The sequence below is a fragment of the Rhinolophus sinicus genome, chromosome 13 (genome assembly GCF_057876585.1).
Source record: "Rhinolophus sinicus isolate RSI-liver-muscle chromosome 13, RSI-T2T, whole genome shotgun sequence".
Taxonomy (NCBI): domain Eukaryota; kingdom Metazoa; phylum Chordata; class Mammalia; order Chiroptera; family Rhinolophidae; genus Rhinolophus; species Rhinolophus sinicus.
The window spans coordinates 23,376,669-23,396,150 of NC_142513.1; the positions used below are offsets into that span (position 1 = coordinate 23,376,669).

General features: G+C 49.4%; 1 protein-coding gene and 1 long non-coding RNA gene across 3 annotated transcripts; one reads left to right on the top strand and one right to left on the bottom strand.

Annotated features, from left to right (window-relative positions):
- Window positions 1–1,641: 1,641 nt before the first annotated feature.
- Window positions 1,642–9,591, bottom strand: SRXN1 (sulfiredoxin 1). 2 transcript variants are annotated; one of them, XM_019755193.3, is made up of 2 exons: window positions 9,133–9,591; window positions 1,642–5,678 (listed from the first exon to the last, which is right to left on the bottom strand). In XM_019755193.3, the coding sequence occupies exons 1-2, from the start codon at window positions 9,340–9,342 to the stop codon at window positions 5,475–5,477; spliced, it is 414 nt and encodes a 137-aa protein (XP_019610752.2). In that variant the 5' UTR covers window positions 9,343–9,591; the 3' UTR covers window positions 1,642–5,474. The 2 variants fall into 2 exon arrangements, with proteins under 2 accessions (XP_019610752.2, XP_074174199.2); XM_074318098.2 differs by having other exon boundaries at window positions 9,106–9,571.
- LOC109460112 (uncharacterized) lies at window positions 9,490–16,170 on the top strand. Its single transcript, XR_002139481.3, has 3 exons — window positions 9,490–9,623; window positions 9,964–10,036; window positions 15,682–16,170. It is a non-coding gene; the product is annotated as an uncharacterized LOC109460112 (long non-coding RNA).
- Window positions 16,171–19,482: the final 3,312 nt, after the last annotated feature.

A 19,482-nucleotide genomic window follows, 5' to 3' on the forward strand; every position in this document is an offset into this window, starting at 1 on the left:
ATCAGGTGGCAGCACCTGCCTAGTGCCCACGACCAGAACTAGGGCCACAGATTCCGCCTGCCCTCTCGTTTCCTCCGCAGGGAGAGGTTGGAGGCCAGCACAACCTCCTGCTGGGGCATCCCCCAATTCCGCTGCCTAGGGAGTCAAGCGTGGGACCCTGGGAGGCCCGGGGAGCCCCCTGGGGGAGGCGAGCCTGGCTCGGGCTCTGGACGTTGCTGCACGGCCTGGAAGACATTACACGGCTGTCGGCCGGGGGGCGTCGCTCGGAGTTCCGGAGGGGGTCCCGGCGGTGGACGCGCCGGGTGAGGGGACGGCCCGCCACAAAGCGCGCTTTGTTCTGTGCTCCCCCCGGGAGCTGGAACCAATGGATTGGCGGCAGCTGAGGTCATCTGTCAGGCAGCGCCGGGGGTCAGGCCCAGGGAAGGGGCTGCGAGGGCGGGGGCGGATGGGCCCTCGGGGGTCGGTGTGTGCGGGCCCATTAACCAGGCTGCTCTTGCCAGGCACTCTGCGGCACGTCGCTGCTCCGTTAGGGGCCTCAGTTTACCCATCTGCCCAACCGGGAAGATTATTCCTGCTCTGTCCACCTCTCTGGACTACTGTGCCAAGGATGGAAGCGACGGTGGTGGTGATGATGATGATGATGATCGTGGTGGTAGTGATAAAGACAGCCTTTCTGTAATGAGACTCTCTACCTTCCTGCAGAATGGAAGTGCTAAAGCCAGGATTCGAACCCCAACAGCTGGGTCTGACCAAGGCTGGCTCTGACCAAGGAGTTTACAACACACAGTGCATGTGTATGGGAGGCAGGCAGGGATGCCTTGCAGCCTCCTTCGGGCCCCAGGGGAGTCAGAACCTCCTCCTGGTTCCCTGCTTTGACCCTGGATACGACTTTGTGTGCTTTTTGCCAGGGCTGACAGGTGGAGCTGTCCAGACCTGAGTACAGGGACCTCTTGGAGACTATCCTCAGGGCCCCCCCTGGTCCAAGGTAGAGCAGGTCTGAAGCCCCGCCCCTTGCCCCGCAGATAGGTATTATTTTCCTGCTGGAGACAGAGCAGGGTCTGAACACTTACATCTACCCCCATAAAAGTAGCTCCCATTTACTCAATCAGTCACACCCTCATTAGTGTGTGCCTCAGCATTCCCATTCGTAACACAAAACGATTAGGCTTCTAAACACTCAGTGCAGGGTCCTCTGGGGTGTGAGACCATCAAGTCCAGGATGCCCCAGAAATTGCCCATAATATTTGTGTGTTTCTGGAGAAAGGGATCATGGCTTTCTTAGGATTCTCAACCATGTTCATGACCCAGAAAGAAAAAGGTTAGGAAGACGCACTGTTTGGAGTGTAAGGAAAAAAAGCAGCTCCCAAACTCTGCTGGAGGGAGGGGTACTTGGAACCGCCGCTCTGGAAAGCAATCTACCAGTACCTCAGAAGCTGCAAACTGAGCTATGTATTGGCCAGGCTGTCCACTCCTAGGTACACAGTTGAGAGAGCACAGAGAGTGATAGGTGAAGGTGTTCAGAGCAGCAAAATACTTAACTGTAAACCCCCAAATGCCCATTAACAGAATGACTAATGATTACAGTCAGACCCTGGAACATCATGCAGTAATGAAAAGAATAAGGTAAGCCTCTAGGGAATATAGTCATTCAACAGCTATTTATTGAACACTTACTATGTACCACACTGTTTTTGGCACTGGGCCTGCAGTGATAAACAAGACAGATCAAGTCCTGTCTCAAGAACTTACATTCTAGTGGGTGAAAGTCATAAACTGACACAGAAGATAATTTCAGGGAGTGTGATAAATAACATGAAGAAAACTGAGTAAGGTGATAGAATGATGGGAGAGGGAGATGTTTCAGATGGTATGGACAGGGAAGGCCCCTCTGAGGAAGTGACTAGAATGAGGGAGACTCTGGGAGAAGAGCAGACACGAATGAGGGGGATGACTAGGGCACATGCTAGGGAATAAGTGCAACCTGCAAAATACTGTAGAAAAGAAAAGCATTCTTTACTTACACACATATACACACTGCACAGTTGAAAAAGTTCTGGAAGGGTATATGCCAAATTCACAAAGGTAATTGTTCCAATTAGGGAGGACGAAGAGACAAACAAAACAGTTGACTCATGGTGGGCTTGCTTCAGCTTGCCTCTAATATTTCCATTTTTAAATATTTAATTACTTAGCATTTTACTATCTTAATGTTTTAAAGGTGAATTTCATGTATAACGTGAAATTGAAACAATTGTTTAAATCTAACACAGTGAAGAAGTTCGGTTCCAGGGTCGTAAGGGAACGAAGGGGTCCCCACAATACTGCCTTTCATTGGACCCAAGTTCCTGGGGACAGCCGTTTGTTTGGGGAGGGGTGTCACAATTGGATCAGGGGAGCCCAGAAAAGACATGTGGCTCAGCCTGGAGGATCAGGAAGCTTGGAGGAGGTGTCACCTTTGCTGAGCCTGACACCTTCTGGCCCAGCTCTCCCAGTGTAGACTAGGAGACAGCCCTGGAGAAGCTGTAATGTGTGCAAGGCCACGGAGCGAGAGCAGTCAGAATAAGTAGAACTTCCCAGCTAGGTCTCCTTCTTACACCCAGAACCCCTGCTTCTCTGGGCAACTGATGGGCCCCTCTCAAAATTCAGGTCCCTCCATCTATCTTTCCCATAGATCTGCGGGTTAGAGGCCCAGCCCTGTTCCAGCAGGCCAGAAAGCAGCGCCACCTGCTGGCGTAAGAGGGAAACGCAGCTTTCGGCTCAAAACTCAGCTCTTCCTTAAGAATGACCAACCCCTCCCACTCCAAGTCTGTTCTGCACCTCCAACCCAGTGCTTACTTAGCAGGGCCCCTAGCATTGCCTGCTTGAGTCTTATCTGCAAGAAGAAAAAGCCCTTTCAGGAAGGAGCAACCATTCAGTCACTCTAGCCAATGGGTGCAGGAGACGATTACACGTGAGACACTGGCACCTCATGACAGCACAGACAAATCATGTCCTTAGCTTCCTGAACCTTGGTACAAATCTTAGGGATAGACAGTTCATTTGACAGCTTAGAAAAAGTCCCCAGGGAAGGGCTTGTCCAATGTCACAGTGGAATGAGTGTATAAGCTGGCCCCAGACCACAGATCTTCTGGGCGCCAGCCCAATGGGGGTGGAGCGGGTGTCACCATGTTTGCAAATAGTTGACATGGTCTATCTAGATCAGCTGCTCAGCCTGTGGTCCCTGAACAGCAGCAATAGCACCATCACCTGGGAATGTGTTAGAAAAGCAAATTCTCAGGCCCCACCCGACCAACTGAATAAGAAACTCTGGGGGTGGGGCCCAGCCATCTATGTTTCAGCAAACCAGTCTGAGAACCTGAAACACTGGTCTAAAGCAATTACACCATCCCCCCCACCCACCCCCTTTTTTTTTTTAACTAAATAAACTTTTATTTGGGAATGATTTTTGATTTACAGAAAAGTTGCCAAGATAGTACAGAGAGCCCACACACTTGGCACCCAGCGTATCCCAACGTCAACATCTTATACCTTACATGGTACATTTGTCACAACTAAGAGACCGACATTGGTATGTTATTATTAACTAAAAACCAGAACTTAGTCAGATTTCCAGTTTTTCTACTGTCTTTTTATCCTTCCAAGATCCAATCCACGATATCACATTGCATTTAGGACTACGATTCTTTTAAATTCTATTGGTTACCTCAGTCATTTTTCCTGGTGACAGAGAACGGGTGGGAGAACTATTGTCCTCATTACTGACCCGAGGAAACTGAGGCTTGAAAACACCAACTGACCAAGATCACTTAGCAGGGCAGGGAGAGCAAGGCCTACCGCACTTGCACCTTTGCTCTACCTGTTCTTCCCTTCCCCCGAGGACTCTTGGTTTTCAGAGGCCTCTGGAATATCCCACCGGGCCTACCCCAACCCAGCAGTGCAGACAATGGGAGATGCCCCTATAAGAGTGGGACCAGCCCTGGGGGATCCATCCCCCACCCATCACCTCTTCCCCCAGATTTGAGGGCCAGGACAATGTCTTAGCGACTTTAGCTGAGGCAGAGTGAGGCCCTGTGTGTGTGGTAATGTTATTTGCCGATGCAAATCATTTGTGATAGATGAAAACTGCCACAAATTATTTTCAGTGTCTCTAAGAGGAATAGTCTGTTTCCATGCTCCTTGAATCAGGCCAGCCTTATGATTTGCTCGGACAAAAAGAACTTAGCAGAATGATGTTGTACCAATTCTGGGCCTAGAACTCAAGAAGCTTTGTAGCTTCTCATTCTCTTAGAATCCTGAGTCCCTCAGTGATTAAGCCTGAGTTAACCTGCTGGAGAGGCCACATGGAGGAAAACCAAGTCATCCAGCCAACGACTTGCCAAATGCCGGATAAGTGAGTTAGACCATCCTAGACCATACAACCCCACCTGAGGTGACAGCTGATTGCACGAGTCCCAGGAATGACCCTGGGCAACATCCACAGAACTATCCAGATAAGCCCGGCCCGAACTGCCTTCCCACAGAATTGTGGGCAAATAAATGACTTGTTTTTAGCTGCTAAGTTTGAGGATGATTTGTTACACGGCAACGGCTAACTATACACAATTCCTCATTTTTCTCTTGGTAATGGGATTCTGTTTTATCTTGGGAGGCAGTGTGCCAGTCCCAGGAGATGGGCTATGGTTGATCTACTCAGTTATGACAATTCTGTTCCCTGCTATCTTAGCTTTCTTTGCTACTAGGGTTGGTAATGGTAGTTGGTTTAGGCCACGGAGACCTAAATGGAAATATGCAGGGAGAAAGAGCAGGAAACAGGCCTCTGAAAAAGGTTTGACCAGATGATAGACGTTCATTGGTCTAGCTGGCTGACCCGTCCTCTTCCCCCACTTGTTTCTTCCTTAAACACAGACATGATTCATGGTGATACAGCAGCCATCTTGTGACCAAGAAGTACCAAGCAATGAGAGAAAGACTAAAAGGATCACAGAGAAGTGTGCCCTACCTTTGCTGCGTGGCTAAACTAATACCATTAGCACCTGTCTCCAGGACTGATGCTATGTGGAAAAACAAACTTCTCTTTGTCTAAGCCGCTGTAACCTAGGTTTTCCTTTACTTAGAGCTAAATGTATTCCGCACAATAGGATATACAAGGACAAAAATGCAGAAGGATCCTTGTTCTTGGGAATCTGAAGCCACAGCACGGGGCTCTCCAAACCCATCTCCTTTCTCATTTCATCCTCTCAATAATCCCTCAAGAGCAAAGACATGACCCAGTTTCATAGCAGTGGGAACTGGGCCTCCTACACCACACATAATGAGTCTAAGGTCTTGCAGCTCACCAAGAGGGAGTTTAGAGTCAGACACTCCCTCCAAGTGCAAAGAGAATGCACCCCAGCTACACCTTCTGCAAGGCCCAGTGCACTGGAGGCCAGGTGTGTTTTTTGGGCTCTTGGGAGTGGTGGTAGGTGCCAAGGAGGCTATTGCAAGTCCGGCGTGGAAGCACCCAGGTACACCCTTAGGTCCGAGAGGGTGGACTGGACAAGCTTGGCAGGGATGGTCTCTCGCTGTAGCTGCTGGTAGGCTGCATAGCGGTGGCAGCCCCCAAAGGAGTAGAAGTAGTCACCACCCTGGGCCCCTTTGATCCAGAGGACGTCGATGGGAGGTACACTGTCTGGGTCCTCCTGGAGAGAAGAAGGCATAGGGTGAATGAGCATGGAATAAGGCTTGACAGTTCGCAAAGCAGACTTTGTTAGCCTGTGTTGAACTCCTACAGGGTGTGCACACTGGCTCACGCTGGCTTGTGAGAGACACTGTTAATTATTCAGGAATTCTGTGAGTTGGTTGACATCACCTCGGTAGCTTGAAAATCAGCCATGTTGAGAGTATTTACACTGGAGAGATGAGAAGATGATACAAGTCAGAGCTTTTCCCCCTCTAAACACCAGGCTGTTAAACATTTACCAACATACCATATACATATACATCTGCAGATACATACACGCACACGATATATCTGGCAATATTCTAGACTCTGGGAATAAGGTACAGCTGAAATGAGACATAGCCCCTGCCTTCATGGGCTTTCGCATAGTGGGGCAGATGGAAGGAAGGAGTAAGTGATAAATGCCATAAAGACAATAACACAGGTTGACATGACAGGTATAGGGTTCCACAAGGCCTCTCTGAGGTGACAGTGGAACAGAGACCTGAACATAGAGAAGTCCACTTGGGAAGAGAGAGAGGTGGAATAGTTTAGAGTAAGAGCCCGACTGCTAGGTTCAAACCTCAGCTCTATTACTTAGCTGCTACATGATCTTGGGCAATTAATCTCTTTGTGCCTCAGTTACCCCATCTATCAAATGGGGATGAAGAAAACATACCCACCTCATAGAACTGTTGGATTAAATGAGTTAATACATGTAAAGCACTCTGATTGCTTGGCACATGGAAAGTACTCAATAATAAATGCTGTGAATTACTGGAGGGAAGAGCATTCCAGGTAGAGGGAACAGCAAGTGCAAAAGACCTGAGGCCAGAACAAGTTCACTGTGTTGGAGGCATGGCAAGAAGGCAATGTAATGAGTGGACTCAAGGAGGGTGGAGGAATAGAAGAGGTCAGAAAGGTCAGCAGGAGCCATACGGTACAGCTTTGTTTCTCAGAGCAGTGGGTAGGCCCTGGAGCATTTCAAACAGGGTGAGGGATGACATGATTTAATGAACATTCTATTAAGTTGTCATGGGAGATCAGCCTTGGTGGGGTGGATAAAGGCAAAACTTGGGAGGATAAAGGCGAGGCCTCGGTGGGTATTCAGCAGGAGACACTGGCTGCGTGAGGGCACGGAGGGGAAAGGGAGAGGTGGACAGATTTGGGACATGTTCAGGGGGCAGATTCAAGCAGACTGGCAGAAAGGGTAAATGTGAGAAGGGAAGGAGAATCTAAGTTGATTTCCTGCCAGGTGGAGAGTGGGTGGTCCTCTAAGTAGGGAAAGCCTGGGGCAGGGCCAAGTTGGGGGTAGAGGACGTTGGGGAGACCATATGAAGTGTGAGCTGCCTAGAAGGCCTCCCACCACTGGCCCATGGGTTCTCTCTTATTGTGCTGCTTTGATGGATTCATTTATCCATTTATTCCAGAAATGTTTATTAAGCAGTAAGTTATAAACAGTTTTGAGCCGGGGCTCTGGAACCAGGCAAACCTGAATTTGAATCTCAGCAATGCCACAGAGCAGCTGGGGGACCCTGAGCAAGTGGCCTTGCCTTTCTAAGCGTCATTCCTCATCTGTAAAATGGGAGTAAGACACTCTATAGGGCTGTTGATGAAAAGTCAAGAAGTTGATGCATGGGAGGCATGGAGAACAGCCTGCCTGGTGAGAGTGGAACACTAATGAGCGACAGTGTGCTGGCTGCTGGTGGCATGATAGAGGGTGGGCAGAATGACAGCTCCCAAGGATGGCCACATCCTAATCCCTGGAGCCTGTGAATATATTACCTTACATGGCATAAGGGACTTGGCAGAGGCAATTAAGCTAAGGATCTTGAGATGGAAAATTATTCTAGCACAAGATGATGTCTGATGTTGCTGGCTTTAAAGATGGAGGGAAGACACCATGAGCCAAAGAATATGGTGGCCTCTAAAAGCTGGTAAATGCAAGGAAATGGACTCTCCCCTAGAGCCTCCAGAAAGGAATCCAGAAGGAATGGAACCCTGCTGACACCTTGACTTTAGCCCAGAGAGACACACTATGGACTTTTGACTATAGAACTATAAAACAAGAAACCTGTATTGTTTTAAGCCACTAAGTTTCCGGTAATTTGTTACAGTAGCCATAGAAAACTAATACCTATGGTAAGCAAAGACAGGTCTGGTTCTTGCCCTCACAGAGCATATGGTTCTAGGGTAAAAGACAGATGTCTAAATAGCCCATTAAAACACAGTGGGAACAGAACTATGGAGGCAGGCATGCAAGTGGCTAGGGGACCACAGGAGGTCCCTAACCTAGTAGGGGCCACCAGGGAACACACAGATCCTGAGACAGGAAGACTGAGGTGTTAGAAATCATAAAGAAAAGATAGAAGAGTTTTCCTGGCAGGGAAAAAGCCTGTGCAAAGGCCCAGGCGTGGGAGAGATCCTGTATGGCTAGATCCTTCAAAAACAGCCAGGTACTGAGCTAGTGCTGAGGAAACAGCCAAGATAGGACACTGTCTCGGCTCTTGTGGAGTTCTGAGGTGGGCGCAGACAGACAATGAAACACCAACAAATAAAGAAGTAATATAATCTCAGGTGGAATAAGTGCTTCATGGAGAAATAGCTCAGGTTAATGGGGGCAGCTAGAGAGGCCAGGGCACCACCAGCCAGGGAGGACAGGGAGGCAGACACCTGAACCGGATGAAGGAGCAGACCCCGCGGCTATCTGGGGAAGCTGTTCCAGGCGGTGGGAACAGCAGTGCAAACTTTAGGATTGAAAGACATTTGGGGGAGCTGTAGAGGTGTTTGGTGGGGCCTTGGGTCTCAGATGGTTACCTTCCAAGGGTTTGGGGGAAGGGGACAAGAAGCCATGCAGACCTAACCTGACACATATGTGCCCCCTCTTCCCCAAAATTCCTGCCACGATTCTTGAACACCCTCCTTCAGTGATGGGACTAACTGGTCCCCTCCCTGTTCCAACTCAAACTCCCAGCAGACATGACATGCCCAGTCCCCCTACCACTGACTGTCACAACCATAAGTGACAGCACAGCTTATCTCCAGATAGAGTGGTGGCCATGCTGCTGGGCCCTGGGAACAGGCTATGCCACTTCATAAGTGCCTGACCTTGAACAAGTTGCTTAAATCCGCCTCAGTTTCCTCGTCTGTAAAAGCGGAACAATATAGTAGGATCTACCTCATAGGGTTAGCATGAAGAAACTACACAGCTCTTGAGCCACTGCAGCTCCTCTTCTTTATAAGAGTTGGCGATCGTTATTTTAATCATCTCGTCCAATTCACCTTGCTCAAGTGAGAAAACAGGCCCAGAGAGGCTCAGCCACTTGTTCAAGGTCACACAGCAAATGCTGACCTCCGGCGGAGCCGGAGGTCGCGTCCAGTGCGACCTCCGTCCTCCGGAGCCCTACCTCCAGCCGGCCTTCCCGGGGCCTTACCCGGATCGTGTCCACGAGGCTCTGCACCTTGGCCGGGTTCAGCACAGACGGCAGCGGCCGGATGAGCACGCTCAGCGGCACGTTGTGCACCGCGGCGATGCAGCCCGAGTGGATGCTGCCTCCCAGAGCGCCGCTGCTAGGCCCGGGTCCTTCGGATTCCCCCCGGCCCGTTCCTGCCCTGCCCAGGGATCTTCCAGCTCGCAGCCCCATAGCGCCGCCGCCGCAGGCCGCGCCTCCTCCCCGGGGCTTTAACCCGGCCGGGCCATACCATTCCGCGCGGGAGGGCGGGGGGTACGGGCCAGAAAAAGGTTTCCCTTGGCCCCGCGGTGATACGGCCCATCCCCGCGCCCCCCCAACCCGACGTCTGCCGGGCTCGTTGGGCGCTGCCAGACAGGCGCGGGGCTCCGACTCTCCGCCGGGGGGCGCCTCGCCGCCTTCCTTCTGCCGTGCGGTGTCCTGGGAGTGGAAGCGCCCGGACCCGCTGACTCAGGGTGAGTCTGCAGGTCGTGGGGCGGGAGGGCGCGGGTGACGCACAGTCCGGGGTGACTCAGGCCCGCCGGGTCAGGAGCCGAGGAGGTTAGGGGGCGGGAGGGAGCGGAACCTGCCGAGCGAGGATGAGTCGGCAAAACCCACAGTACTTGGCGGTCCGGCCGTGGGAGCCCTAGCGATAATGACCCTGGAGGTGATAATACCAACAGTAAAACTACGAATCTGGTGCTGTGTCAGACACTGTTCTAAACACTTTTGCATGCACGTCAAAACAGCCTTGCACGATAGGTATGATTATTCCCCTTTTTATCAATAATTTTTTTGGTTATTTCCTTTTTACAGATGAGGAAACAGGTACAGTGATTTGCCCAAGGTCATGGAGCTAGGAAGTGGCTGAAGCAGGGTTTAAATCCAGGTAGGCTGGCTCCAGGGTACACGCTCTACCTCACTGATGACTGATTCCGTACAGCAAAACTGGCATAAGGAGGCTTCTGGGATCTTGCTGGCAGTGTGTGGGCACTGCCCTAACGTTCCACACTAACTGTCGCATCGCATCCTGACATCACCACAAGCAAGCAGATGTGGTTTTTGAACCGTTTGTCCAAGGTACAGCAGCTGAAAATGAAAATCAGGTCATCTGAGGCCAGAACTCTGGGCCACTTAACCACGAACACCTGCTTACAGATGTGGACACCGAGGTTACAGGGGGTCGTGGTGATGACTTAGGTCCAGACACGCTGACTGCCAGCCCCACTTTCTTCTGTTTAAAGCCCTCTGTCCCCTTGGGCCCATGTTCGGCAGCCAGTGTCCCCTGGAACCCAGGGAGGCAGGCAGAGGCCCCTAGTTTAAATTCCAGGTGTTTATCAGCATCTTTGTCAGCGTCAGGGATTGAGCACAGATTGGTCTGGGTTCAGGTCCCATCTGGCCACCCCCTAGCTGTGTGGTCTCAGGCAAATTGCTTAACCTCTTTGAGCCTTAGCCTTCTCTTCTGTGAAATGGTTGTGGGAAGCTTGTGGTGACACTCAGAGATAATGGCTGATGGAGGGCTGGGTGGGCTGTAAATCAGTGTTTACGTAGTGGTAACCAAGGTAGGTGAGTGAGTAATTTTATCATGAACACCCAGAGTGCTGAAAGAGAGGCCATGTTTGACTAAGAGCAACGGAAAAGGCTCTCTGGAGGAGGGACATTCAAACTGTCAAGTGGCGTGGTCCTGGAGAGGGAGAGAGAAGTGGGTGATGGTTTAGGGTGTAGGCTCTGGAATCACTTGAATGGTATGGGTTCAAATCCCGGCTCCATCTACTAGCTGTGTAACCTGGGGGCAGGGGAGGGGTTACCCAACTTCTCTGTGCCTCAGTTTCTTCTCCGAGTTGCCAGGGAGAATAAATGAGAATGACACTTTCACGTGTTCAGAAAGGTACCTGACACTAGGAAGTGCTGAATAAAAGGTGATGTAAATGGCATTCATCCATGGAAGCAGCTTGAGCAAAAGCAGGGAGGTGAGACAGTCTCAGATCTGGCCGAAGAAGGCATGTCTGGTTTGGTTGTCCTCCTTCTTACCCTAGTTGTCACCTGCATGGGGAATGCATAATCACCCTCTCAGCGGGAGGAAACTAAAGATGGTAACCACTGGGGGGTGGGGGGTGGCGCTGCTGCATGGGTGGGTTACTGATACTTTCTGAACCCTCTGCCAAATGGCATAATACTGTCCATCGCTTGAAGTTGTAGTGAGGGTGAATTGCGAGTAAGCACATAATAAGTGCTCTGTGAATGATGTGACACCCATTTTGCTGTGGAAGATCATTCACCTTGGGTTCTGAGTCTCTTGCAAGCCTTAGAATGCTGCGGCATTATGCATTTCACTTGAACCCTTTCCCTTGCCTCAGTTCCAAAATATAATCCCTTGTGAGAACCTAAATCATACTTCGTTTCTGAAAATAAAACTGATACCCACTCCTCAACCCCAGAATTATTGAGAATTAGAGAATTTTATCAAGAGGGAATGTGTCCCTTCTAGAACCACTTCCTCATTACAGAAAGTAAGAAGAGGCAGAACAGCTTCTGGGATGGAAAAATGGAGATTTGACCTGAATCTCTCATCATGGTATGCCCAGTGAGGCCCCCATTCCTGGTATCAAGTTCTGTATGTCAAGATACCTATGGTTCAACTCAAAATGGCTTAAACATTAAGATTTGTTTACCTCCAAAGATGTTTTGAGGTAAGTGTATCCATAGTTGGTAAAGAGGTAGTTGAACAATGTCATCCAAGATCCAGTTCTTTCCCTCTTTGGAAAGAACCTCTGTGTTCCAGTTTTTATCCTCGGGCTTGCCCCTTATGGTCCCAAGATAGCTGCTGTAGCTCCAAACATCACTATACAACAACTTTCAAAGGTATAAGTTAAGACATCCCTTTGTGCCTCTTTTTAAGAGTGAAGAAACCTTTTCTAACCACTGCCTACCATCCTACCCCCTTGCTCAGGAGCCTTTTCCTGATAAGAACTATATCACATATCTGTGCCTAAACCAGTCCCTAGCAAGGGGCGTAGGATTACATGATTGACTTGGCTTAATTGATACTCGTCTCTGGGCTTATGAAGGTTTACCTCCGCCGAAGTTCATGGCCTCTGATCCTTGAACAGAACTGGCAAGGCCTGGTAGCTGCAACCTAGTTTTCCTGTGGGAAACCTCGCTCCCCTGCTCTCAGGGCTGTGTGGTTGGTGGGCAGACCCCATGGTGGGGGGATGGTGAGGAGGAAGGGGGCCCTGCCCAGTCAGCAATTGCATTATATCGGCGCATCTCTCCCTAAACCAATGAGACTGAGACTTACGTCTCTTGTTGGGATTAAAATGAGGTACCTTCCACTGAGGCTAATTTAAATCTGGAACTGAAAGCTGGAGAAATTTTGGGATATACACAATATCCTTGTGTTTTAGTTTGGATCCTTCCAAAAGTAGACCCCGAGACAAGGACTTGTGTGCAGGTAATTTATGTGGGAGGTGTTCTAGTTATTATTGCTGTAAAACAAACCACTCCAAAATTTAGTAGCATAAAACAACCATTTTATTAACCTCACAGATTCTGTGGGTCAAGAATTGAGACAGGGCGCAGTGGTGACTGCTTGTCTCTTCCGTACAATGTTTGTGACATCAGCGGGGAGGTGATTCAACAGCTGGGGTGACTTGATGGCAGGGGCTGGAATTACCTGGAGGTGACTTCACTTACAAGTCCGGCGGGGGGACTGCCAGTCAGCCAGAACACCTCCATGTGGGCTCTCCAGGTGGCCTGGGCTTCCTTATGACATGATGGCTGACTTTCAAGAGTGAATGTCCCAAGAGAATCTGCAAAAGTTTCATGGTCTTTTCTAGTCTAGTCTTGGAAGTCATATAGCATCATTTCTGCAGCATTCTATTTGCAGGAGCTGTCACAACCCTCGCACCACACCCCCAAGCTCTCGGGAAGGGACTCAGTCTCCTCATGGGAGGAGTAGCAAGGTTCTAAATGAGCTGTGGGGGGGAGGTATTGTTGTGACCATCTTTGGAAGACACATCTGCTATAGAGGTGATTCCAGAAAGGACTGGGGAAGGGAGAAGTGCCAATAAAGGGCATACTGATGAGCAGGTTCCCTTGCTGGACAATTGGGGTCACTCCTGCTGGGGACTCTGAGAAGAAGTGTCATGCATCAGAATTGTCCCTCTGAAGGAGAGGGGCATGGGCATTTATTTACTGACTTCTGTCCCCTATTGGTTAAAGGTGGCCTGAGGATGTTCAATCTTTGGCATTTCTGGGCTGCCTTATACTCAAACTGAGCGAGCATCTGAGGACACAGAAGCTGTTGCCTACTTATGGTGACTTCAGAGGTGGCCCAAGGGAATAAGGGGCAGGACATCAATACATTCCTTTCCCGTCCAAACCAGCCAGAGTCCATGTTTGTTGTTTGCAGCTAAAAGCCCTAACTACCTGTTCTCCCCATCCTGCTCCTGGGCTCCCTGCCCCACCGTCTCTTCCATTTTTGACAAAGAATCTGGTACATTAGGTATTTGGGTATGTACAGGAGTGTTGGGGGAGATAAAAAAGTATTTCTGTGCCACAAAAGGAAGGAACATTAAAACCTTATATTCCCATACCCACCCAATGCTCTAGTCCATTTCTGTAACAGCTTGGCTTACAGGTTGGTCCCATTCTCTTTCTGTGTTCTTCTCCATCTCTTCCTTGTCCCCTCTGTCAACCCCTAAGTTCCTGTACTTGTTTCAGGCAGAAAGCTTGTCTCTTTCTTCTGCGGGTTCGGTGCCTGCTGAGCATTTCCTTTGCGTCTTGAGGCAGCTTTGCACTTAAACTGCATCTCCTCACAGGCACAAAATGACTGCCTGTGCCAACTGGGGCAAGCTCCTTCTTTGTTCTTGTCTTAGCTCAAGCTGCTATTGCAAAATTCCATAGCCCGGGCGGCTTAAACAACATCTGTGTCTCACAATTTGGGGAGCTGGAAGTCCGAGATCAAGTCCCTGGCAGATTTGGTGTCTGATGACGGCCCACTTCCTGGTTAGTGGATGGCTGTTTTCTTGCTGTGTCCTCACGTGGTAGTGAGAGAGCTCTTTCGGGTCTCTTCTTATAAGGGCACTAACTCCATTCACGAGGGCTCCACTCTCATAACCTAATTACCTCCCCAAAATCCCACCTCCAAATACCATCACATTGGGGGTTAGGATTTCAACATATGAATTTTAAGGGCACACAAACATTCAGTCCATAGCAGTTCACATCCAGGAAAAGAGAAAGAGAGCCTGTCCCCCAGTGATGATGGAATTACAGCTTTTCAGTCTGATTCGGTTAGCTTGAGTCACATGACTACCTGGGATTAATAGCATCTTCAGGGACCTGCTACAGGGCTGAGCTGCTTAAACATGGGTGGAATGTGTCACCCATTGGGATGACAGTGATTGGCTTAGAGGAGACCAATGAGCCACAACCCAGGAGTCAGCCTCTTCTGAGCCACCTACAGTAGATGGGTTAAGTGATGGGTGGCTGTCTGAACAAATGGGAGGTTTGTTGATGAGGAAAGGGTGGAGCAAAGGCCTGGGTATCAATGTCACATCTCCTTGGCCAGCCTTTGATTTTAGCCGTAGTTGTGGTGGGAAGTTCTATGCAAGTGAGAGCTCACCTAGCACTGCCAGCTTTCCAGCCCAAGCTTCCAACGCTTCCACATTTTCCATCCCTGCAGGTGCTCTGCCCCTACACAGGCATATCCCAGAGGTGTTGGGGTGTTCACTGATGGAGACAGGAGCTGATGAGTAAAAGCCAGTCTTCTAATGTCACAGGTGGACAGTTGTGAGGGGCGTTCCAGACCATTCATACCTTTCTGGACCCTTCTCAGAGACCATCAGTACCCAGTCCCATTGCTGCAGCAGTGACCCTCTGTCTCATTTTTCTTACCCTGTACTCCTGCTTCCTGGGACCACCTCCCACATAAACCACCTGCACTCAAGTCTCAGATTGCTGTTGGGGAACCAAAATTAAGGCAAAGGGGGAATATCATGGATCACTCTCAATAGTTCTGCACCTTGCCTGGGTTAAAATTACACACATCTTATTAGATGTGTGACCTTGGGCCAGTCACCTGTCTGTGCCTCAGTTTCCTAACCGGCAAAGTGGCCATTATAATGGCACCTAATCAGTAGGGTTGTTAAAAGAATAAAAGAGATGATGTAGGTAAAGTCCTTAGAACAATGCACAATGCTCGCACATTGTAAGTGCCCAATAAATAGGAGCTGTTTGATAACGTTTTAAATGAATAATAGATCTTGAAGGTCTTTCTGTGTTTGCACTTGCAGACTAGTCTCAATGTATTAGCCAAGACTCTTGTTTGCAAGTGAGAAAGCCAATGTGAATTAGCTTAATAAAAATGGGAACACTTGGCTACTCCCTTGATGGGGGTGGTGGGGTGAAGCTGGGCCTCAGGGCTGGGTGGCTAAGAGGTGAAGCTGGGGTGACTGCTTCATGGTCACCAGGGGCACAGGCCCTTTTTATCTTTCTACTGTAATCATTCTAGAGTTGAATTTTCATTCTCAGGGTCACCTTCTGGTTCAAGATTGCTGCTGAAGTGCCAGACTGGAAGGAGGTGGAGAAATGGAACGGCAGAAGGATCTGACCCTCTCCTTTTTGGATGGTGTCTCAGAAGTTCCGTGTAACACTTTCCCTTGCATGTCATTGGCCAGAACTTGGTCACATGGCTACCGCTGGCTGCAAGAGCAGCAGGGATATGTAGTCTTCATTCAATGAGGCCATATGCTCAGCTAAAATTGGAGTTGTCTTACTAAGGAAGGAGAAAATGGAGCTTGATAAGTGGCTAGCAATCTGAGCCACAGCTCTCAAATTACAGGTCATGACTCAGAGAGAAGGAGACAGAACATTTCCAAGTTCTAGTCAGATGACCACAATTGAACTAATCAGCTATGGCCGTGAGGGACAGAGACTTTAAAAAAAAAGCAAAAAAAAAAAAAAGCATGAGCCACCATAGTTTATTATGACTTAAATATATGTTGTTCATTAACAAAATAATTACTGGTCATCTGCTATTGGTTAGGCACCGTGCTAGACCCAGGGGATGTAATGATGAGCAAAAAGAGATTTTAGTCTCTGCCTCATGAAGCTTGTAGTCTAATGAGGGAGATAGAATGACCAAAGATTACACTGATTAATGGAAAAGTATACATTAATGGTAAAATGCTGAGAACAAACCGCATGTGGTCCCTGAAGAGGTGACCACACAGCTGGGAGATGATGAAAAGGCATTGACTAGTGAAGGGTGGTGATGATGGCAGATGGAACATGGTACTGGTGGAGAGAACAGCTTACGCAAAGGCCCTATGGCAGGAGGGAACAAAGTTGCAGAAAAGAGGCAGCTGGAGCTCAAAGAGCAAAGGGCACATGGTTGAAGATTCAGCCGGTGTGATGGAAAGAGCCACACCAGGTAGGGCTTCAAAAGTCACCCTGAGCAGGTTCTACTTTTCCCACACACAGTGGGAAGTCACTGAAATGTTTTAAGCAGAGAAGCGGGATGGGAGTGATATAATCAAATCCGCATTTTTGAAAAGATCTGTGTGGCTGCTGTGGAGAGAGGGAGGGAGGTGGGGGAGGCAAAATGGATCCAGGGAGACCAGTGAGAAGGCTGGTCCTGTTGTCCTGGCAAGAGATGACGGTAGGTATGGACTAGGCTGGAGACTGAGAAGGTAGGAAAAGTCAACAGAACTGCTGATCGATTGGGTAGGGTGGGGCAGACAGAGGTGGGAGAGACGACGTCTGGGTTTTGTGGTTACAAGACTGGATGGGTGCTGGTGCCATTCATGGAGGTGGGAAACCCTGGGGGAGAACCAAATCGTGGCTTCAGACTTGGGCTGGTCTGTGGTGTGTCTGAGATACCCTTGTGGAGGTGGCCTGCTGGGAGACATTGATTTGCAACTCAGAGAGGAGGTCAGAATTGAAGATGTAAATTTGTGAGTCATCTGCATTTGGGTGGAAATGGAAGCCATGGGTGTAATGAGATTGCTTCATGACAGTATACAGTGAGAAGAGGAAAGAACCTTGAGGAATACAAACTGGAACATAAGAAGGAACAGGAAGTGAGTTCCTTCCTTGGGTCTAGGAAGGTAAGTCTGCAGAGTTGCTAGGTAGAGCAGCCAGACAGGTAAGAGGAGGACCAGAGAGTTGCATCATGGAGGTCTTCCTTTCACAGAATTGAGAAAAGCAGACTAGATCAATAACGCTAATTGAGGTGCTCTGGGCTGCAGGTAACAGAGACCTGATTCAACTGACTTACACAATAGACACCCATGTCACAGACCATGAAGTCCAGAGGCAGAGCACTGAGGGCGTTTCAGGGTGGATTTTCCCATGGCTCCCTGATGTCATCAGGGATATGGGCTTTTCCCATCTCTCTGCTCTGCATCCAGGCTGTGGGCTTCATGCTACCAAATGGTTCCCTGGAAGACGACACACTTCCTTGTTCATGTTCTGGGCGTCTCAACCTCTCCTTAAGTCTCGTTGGCCAAAATTGAGTCATATACCCGTTTCTCAACCCATGGGGATGGGATTACTCTTCAACCAGGCATGACCATCCCTTAAGCTGATTCAGTCCCCAAATTGCATGGCTGCCAATCAAGGAGGGAGGTGTAGGATGGATGAGAGACCTACAACTGGGATGGATATGGTCAGTTGGCATCTAGCATCCATTTACATCTCCCTCTAGGGTGCCTTTTGTATCGTGTGTTGGAAAGTTAAAAAATACTTTTCTCAGACTTCCTTGCAGCAAGGATACTGACAGTGAATTAGATTCTGCCAGTTGGATGCACTTCCGTGGGATTTGGAAGGCAGAAGTGAGCAGGGCCCGTTTTCTTATTGCCTTGTCTCTTGCTACTGGCAAGATGGTCGTGAAAAGGCTAAGTTTCCCTGTAACAGTGTTCTAGGGTTGAGCCACTATCACAGTGGGAGATGGGAGAGAGTTATAGAGGCAGTGGCAGGGGCCTCCTCATCTCTGGGTCAAGAACACACCCACACGGCTGTGTTCTTGAGCTTAGTACTTCCAGTGCAGCCGCCTGACTCCCATCTGGTATGGAAGAGGTAGTAACTCTCCTGGTGGGCCAGTTCTGTGGCGATATTCTGGGGGTCTAGCTGAGGGCCCCCCCTCTCAAGCCTTTCCAGCAACTTTTGTCAGCAGCCAATTCCCTGTGTTAAATACTTTCCACTTCAAAGGGATTTGATACAGGGAATTAGATGTTTATAAAATGCTGATCTAGAATGGGTTCTGTTCCCTGGATCTGAAACGAAAGTAATTGATGCAACAACCAATTAGAAGCAGGGTGTAACCACAAAGGACTGTATGTGGATGGCCAGGGAAGGCCACATGTGCCTGGGCCCCTCAAAACCCCACCGGAGACTTTGGGGGGTTCCCACACTGCTGTCATTCCTGGAGACATCTAGCACACAGCTCAGAATGCAGCCACCTGTCCAGAGGTGTGTGAAGGGAAAAGACAGCGCCAGGGTGAGGGTCTAAAAGTTGAGTGTACTGCCTACAAAAGGGGGAAATCTGAAAGGTCGCCCCAGGGGAGATGGGGGCTCTAGCCTGCAGTCCCCACCCCTCAGTCGGGCATCCAGCCCTCAAAGCACACAGGCCCTACCTCTTAAGTGAGTCTGTGTTGCGGGTTAGAAGTAAGTAGCATGATGTTGGTGGTCCCAGTGAAGTTCTTAGTAAGGCAAGGCCAGATTTGTGTTTGGAAGGACCATGGAGACAGCTGGCACAGAAGACGGATTGTTTGTGCAATGTCTTCCTGAACACTTTCCGTGACAGGTTGCTCATGAGCCCTAGGGGCAGTTCACTGTTTTTGGACAACTTTAGTCAAAGTCAACTTTTTCTGCACGCATGCACTTGCTGCCTGTGTGACCAATAGGGCTGGGCAGAAACCCAGCCAGAGCAGTAAGGGATGAGGTGGGGAAGAATATAGGGGTTGTAAGCTGGCTGTCGAGACGAATCTGGCTCACAGTTGTATTTGTTTGAGAGGTGTAGTTCATTTGAAGTGCAATTCTTTAAGATGAGACACATTCTTTCCTGTTAGTCACAGGTTCCATCATTCCCTGTTTCTTAAGGCAACCTGCTTTATTCACTTATGTTATTAATCAGGTTCTTGAACGCTTTGAGTTTCCATCCCAGTATTTGAGGAATATTTAAGACTGAGGACTCCTGGGACCTTGTGGATGTCAGGGGACCCCTGGATGTGTGCGACCCCTGGTGGCAGCTGCAGGCTAGTCAGGCTGCAGGGAGGGGAATGGAGTGGAAAGATTTCGGCTTCCTCTCACACGCCCTCCCCCAACTCTTTC

What these genes read in the sequence shown, in the direction of transcription:
- SRXN1 (XM_074318098.2), bottom strand. Translation starts at nt 9,342, where the DNA reads ATGGGGCTGCGAGCTGGAAGATCCCTGGGCAGGGCAGGAACGGGCCGG. An exon ending in CCCGGGAAGGCCGGCTGGAG is followed by an intron (nt 5,679 to 9,105) that starts GTAGGGCTCCGG and finishes TCTTCTCTCCAG; the next exon opens with GAGGACCCAGACAGTGTACC.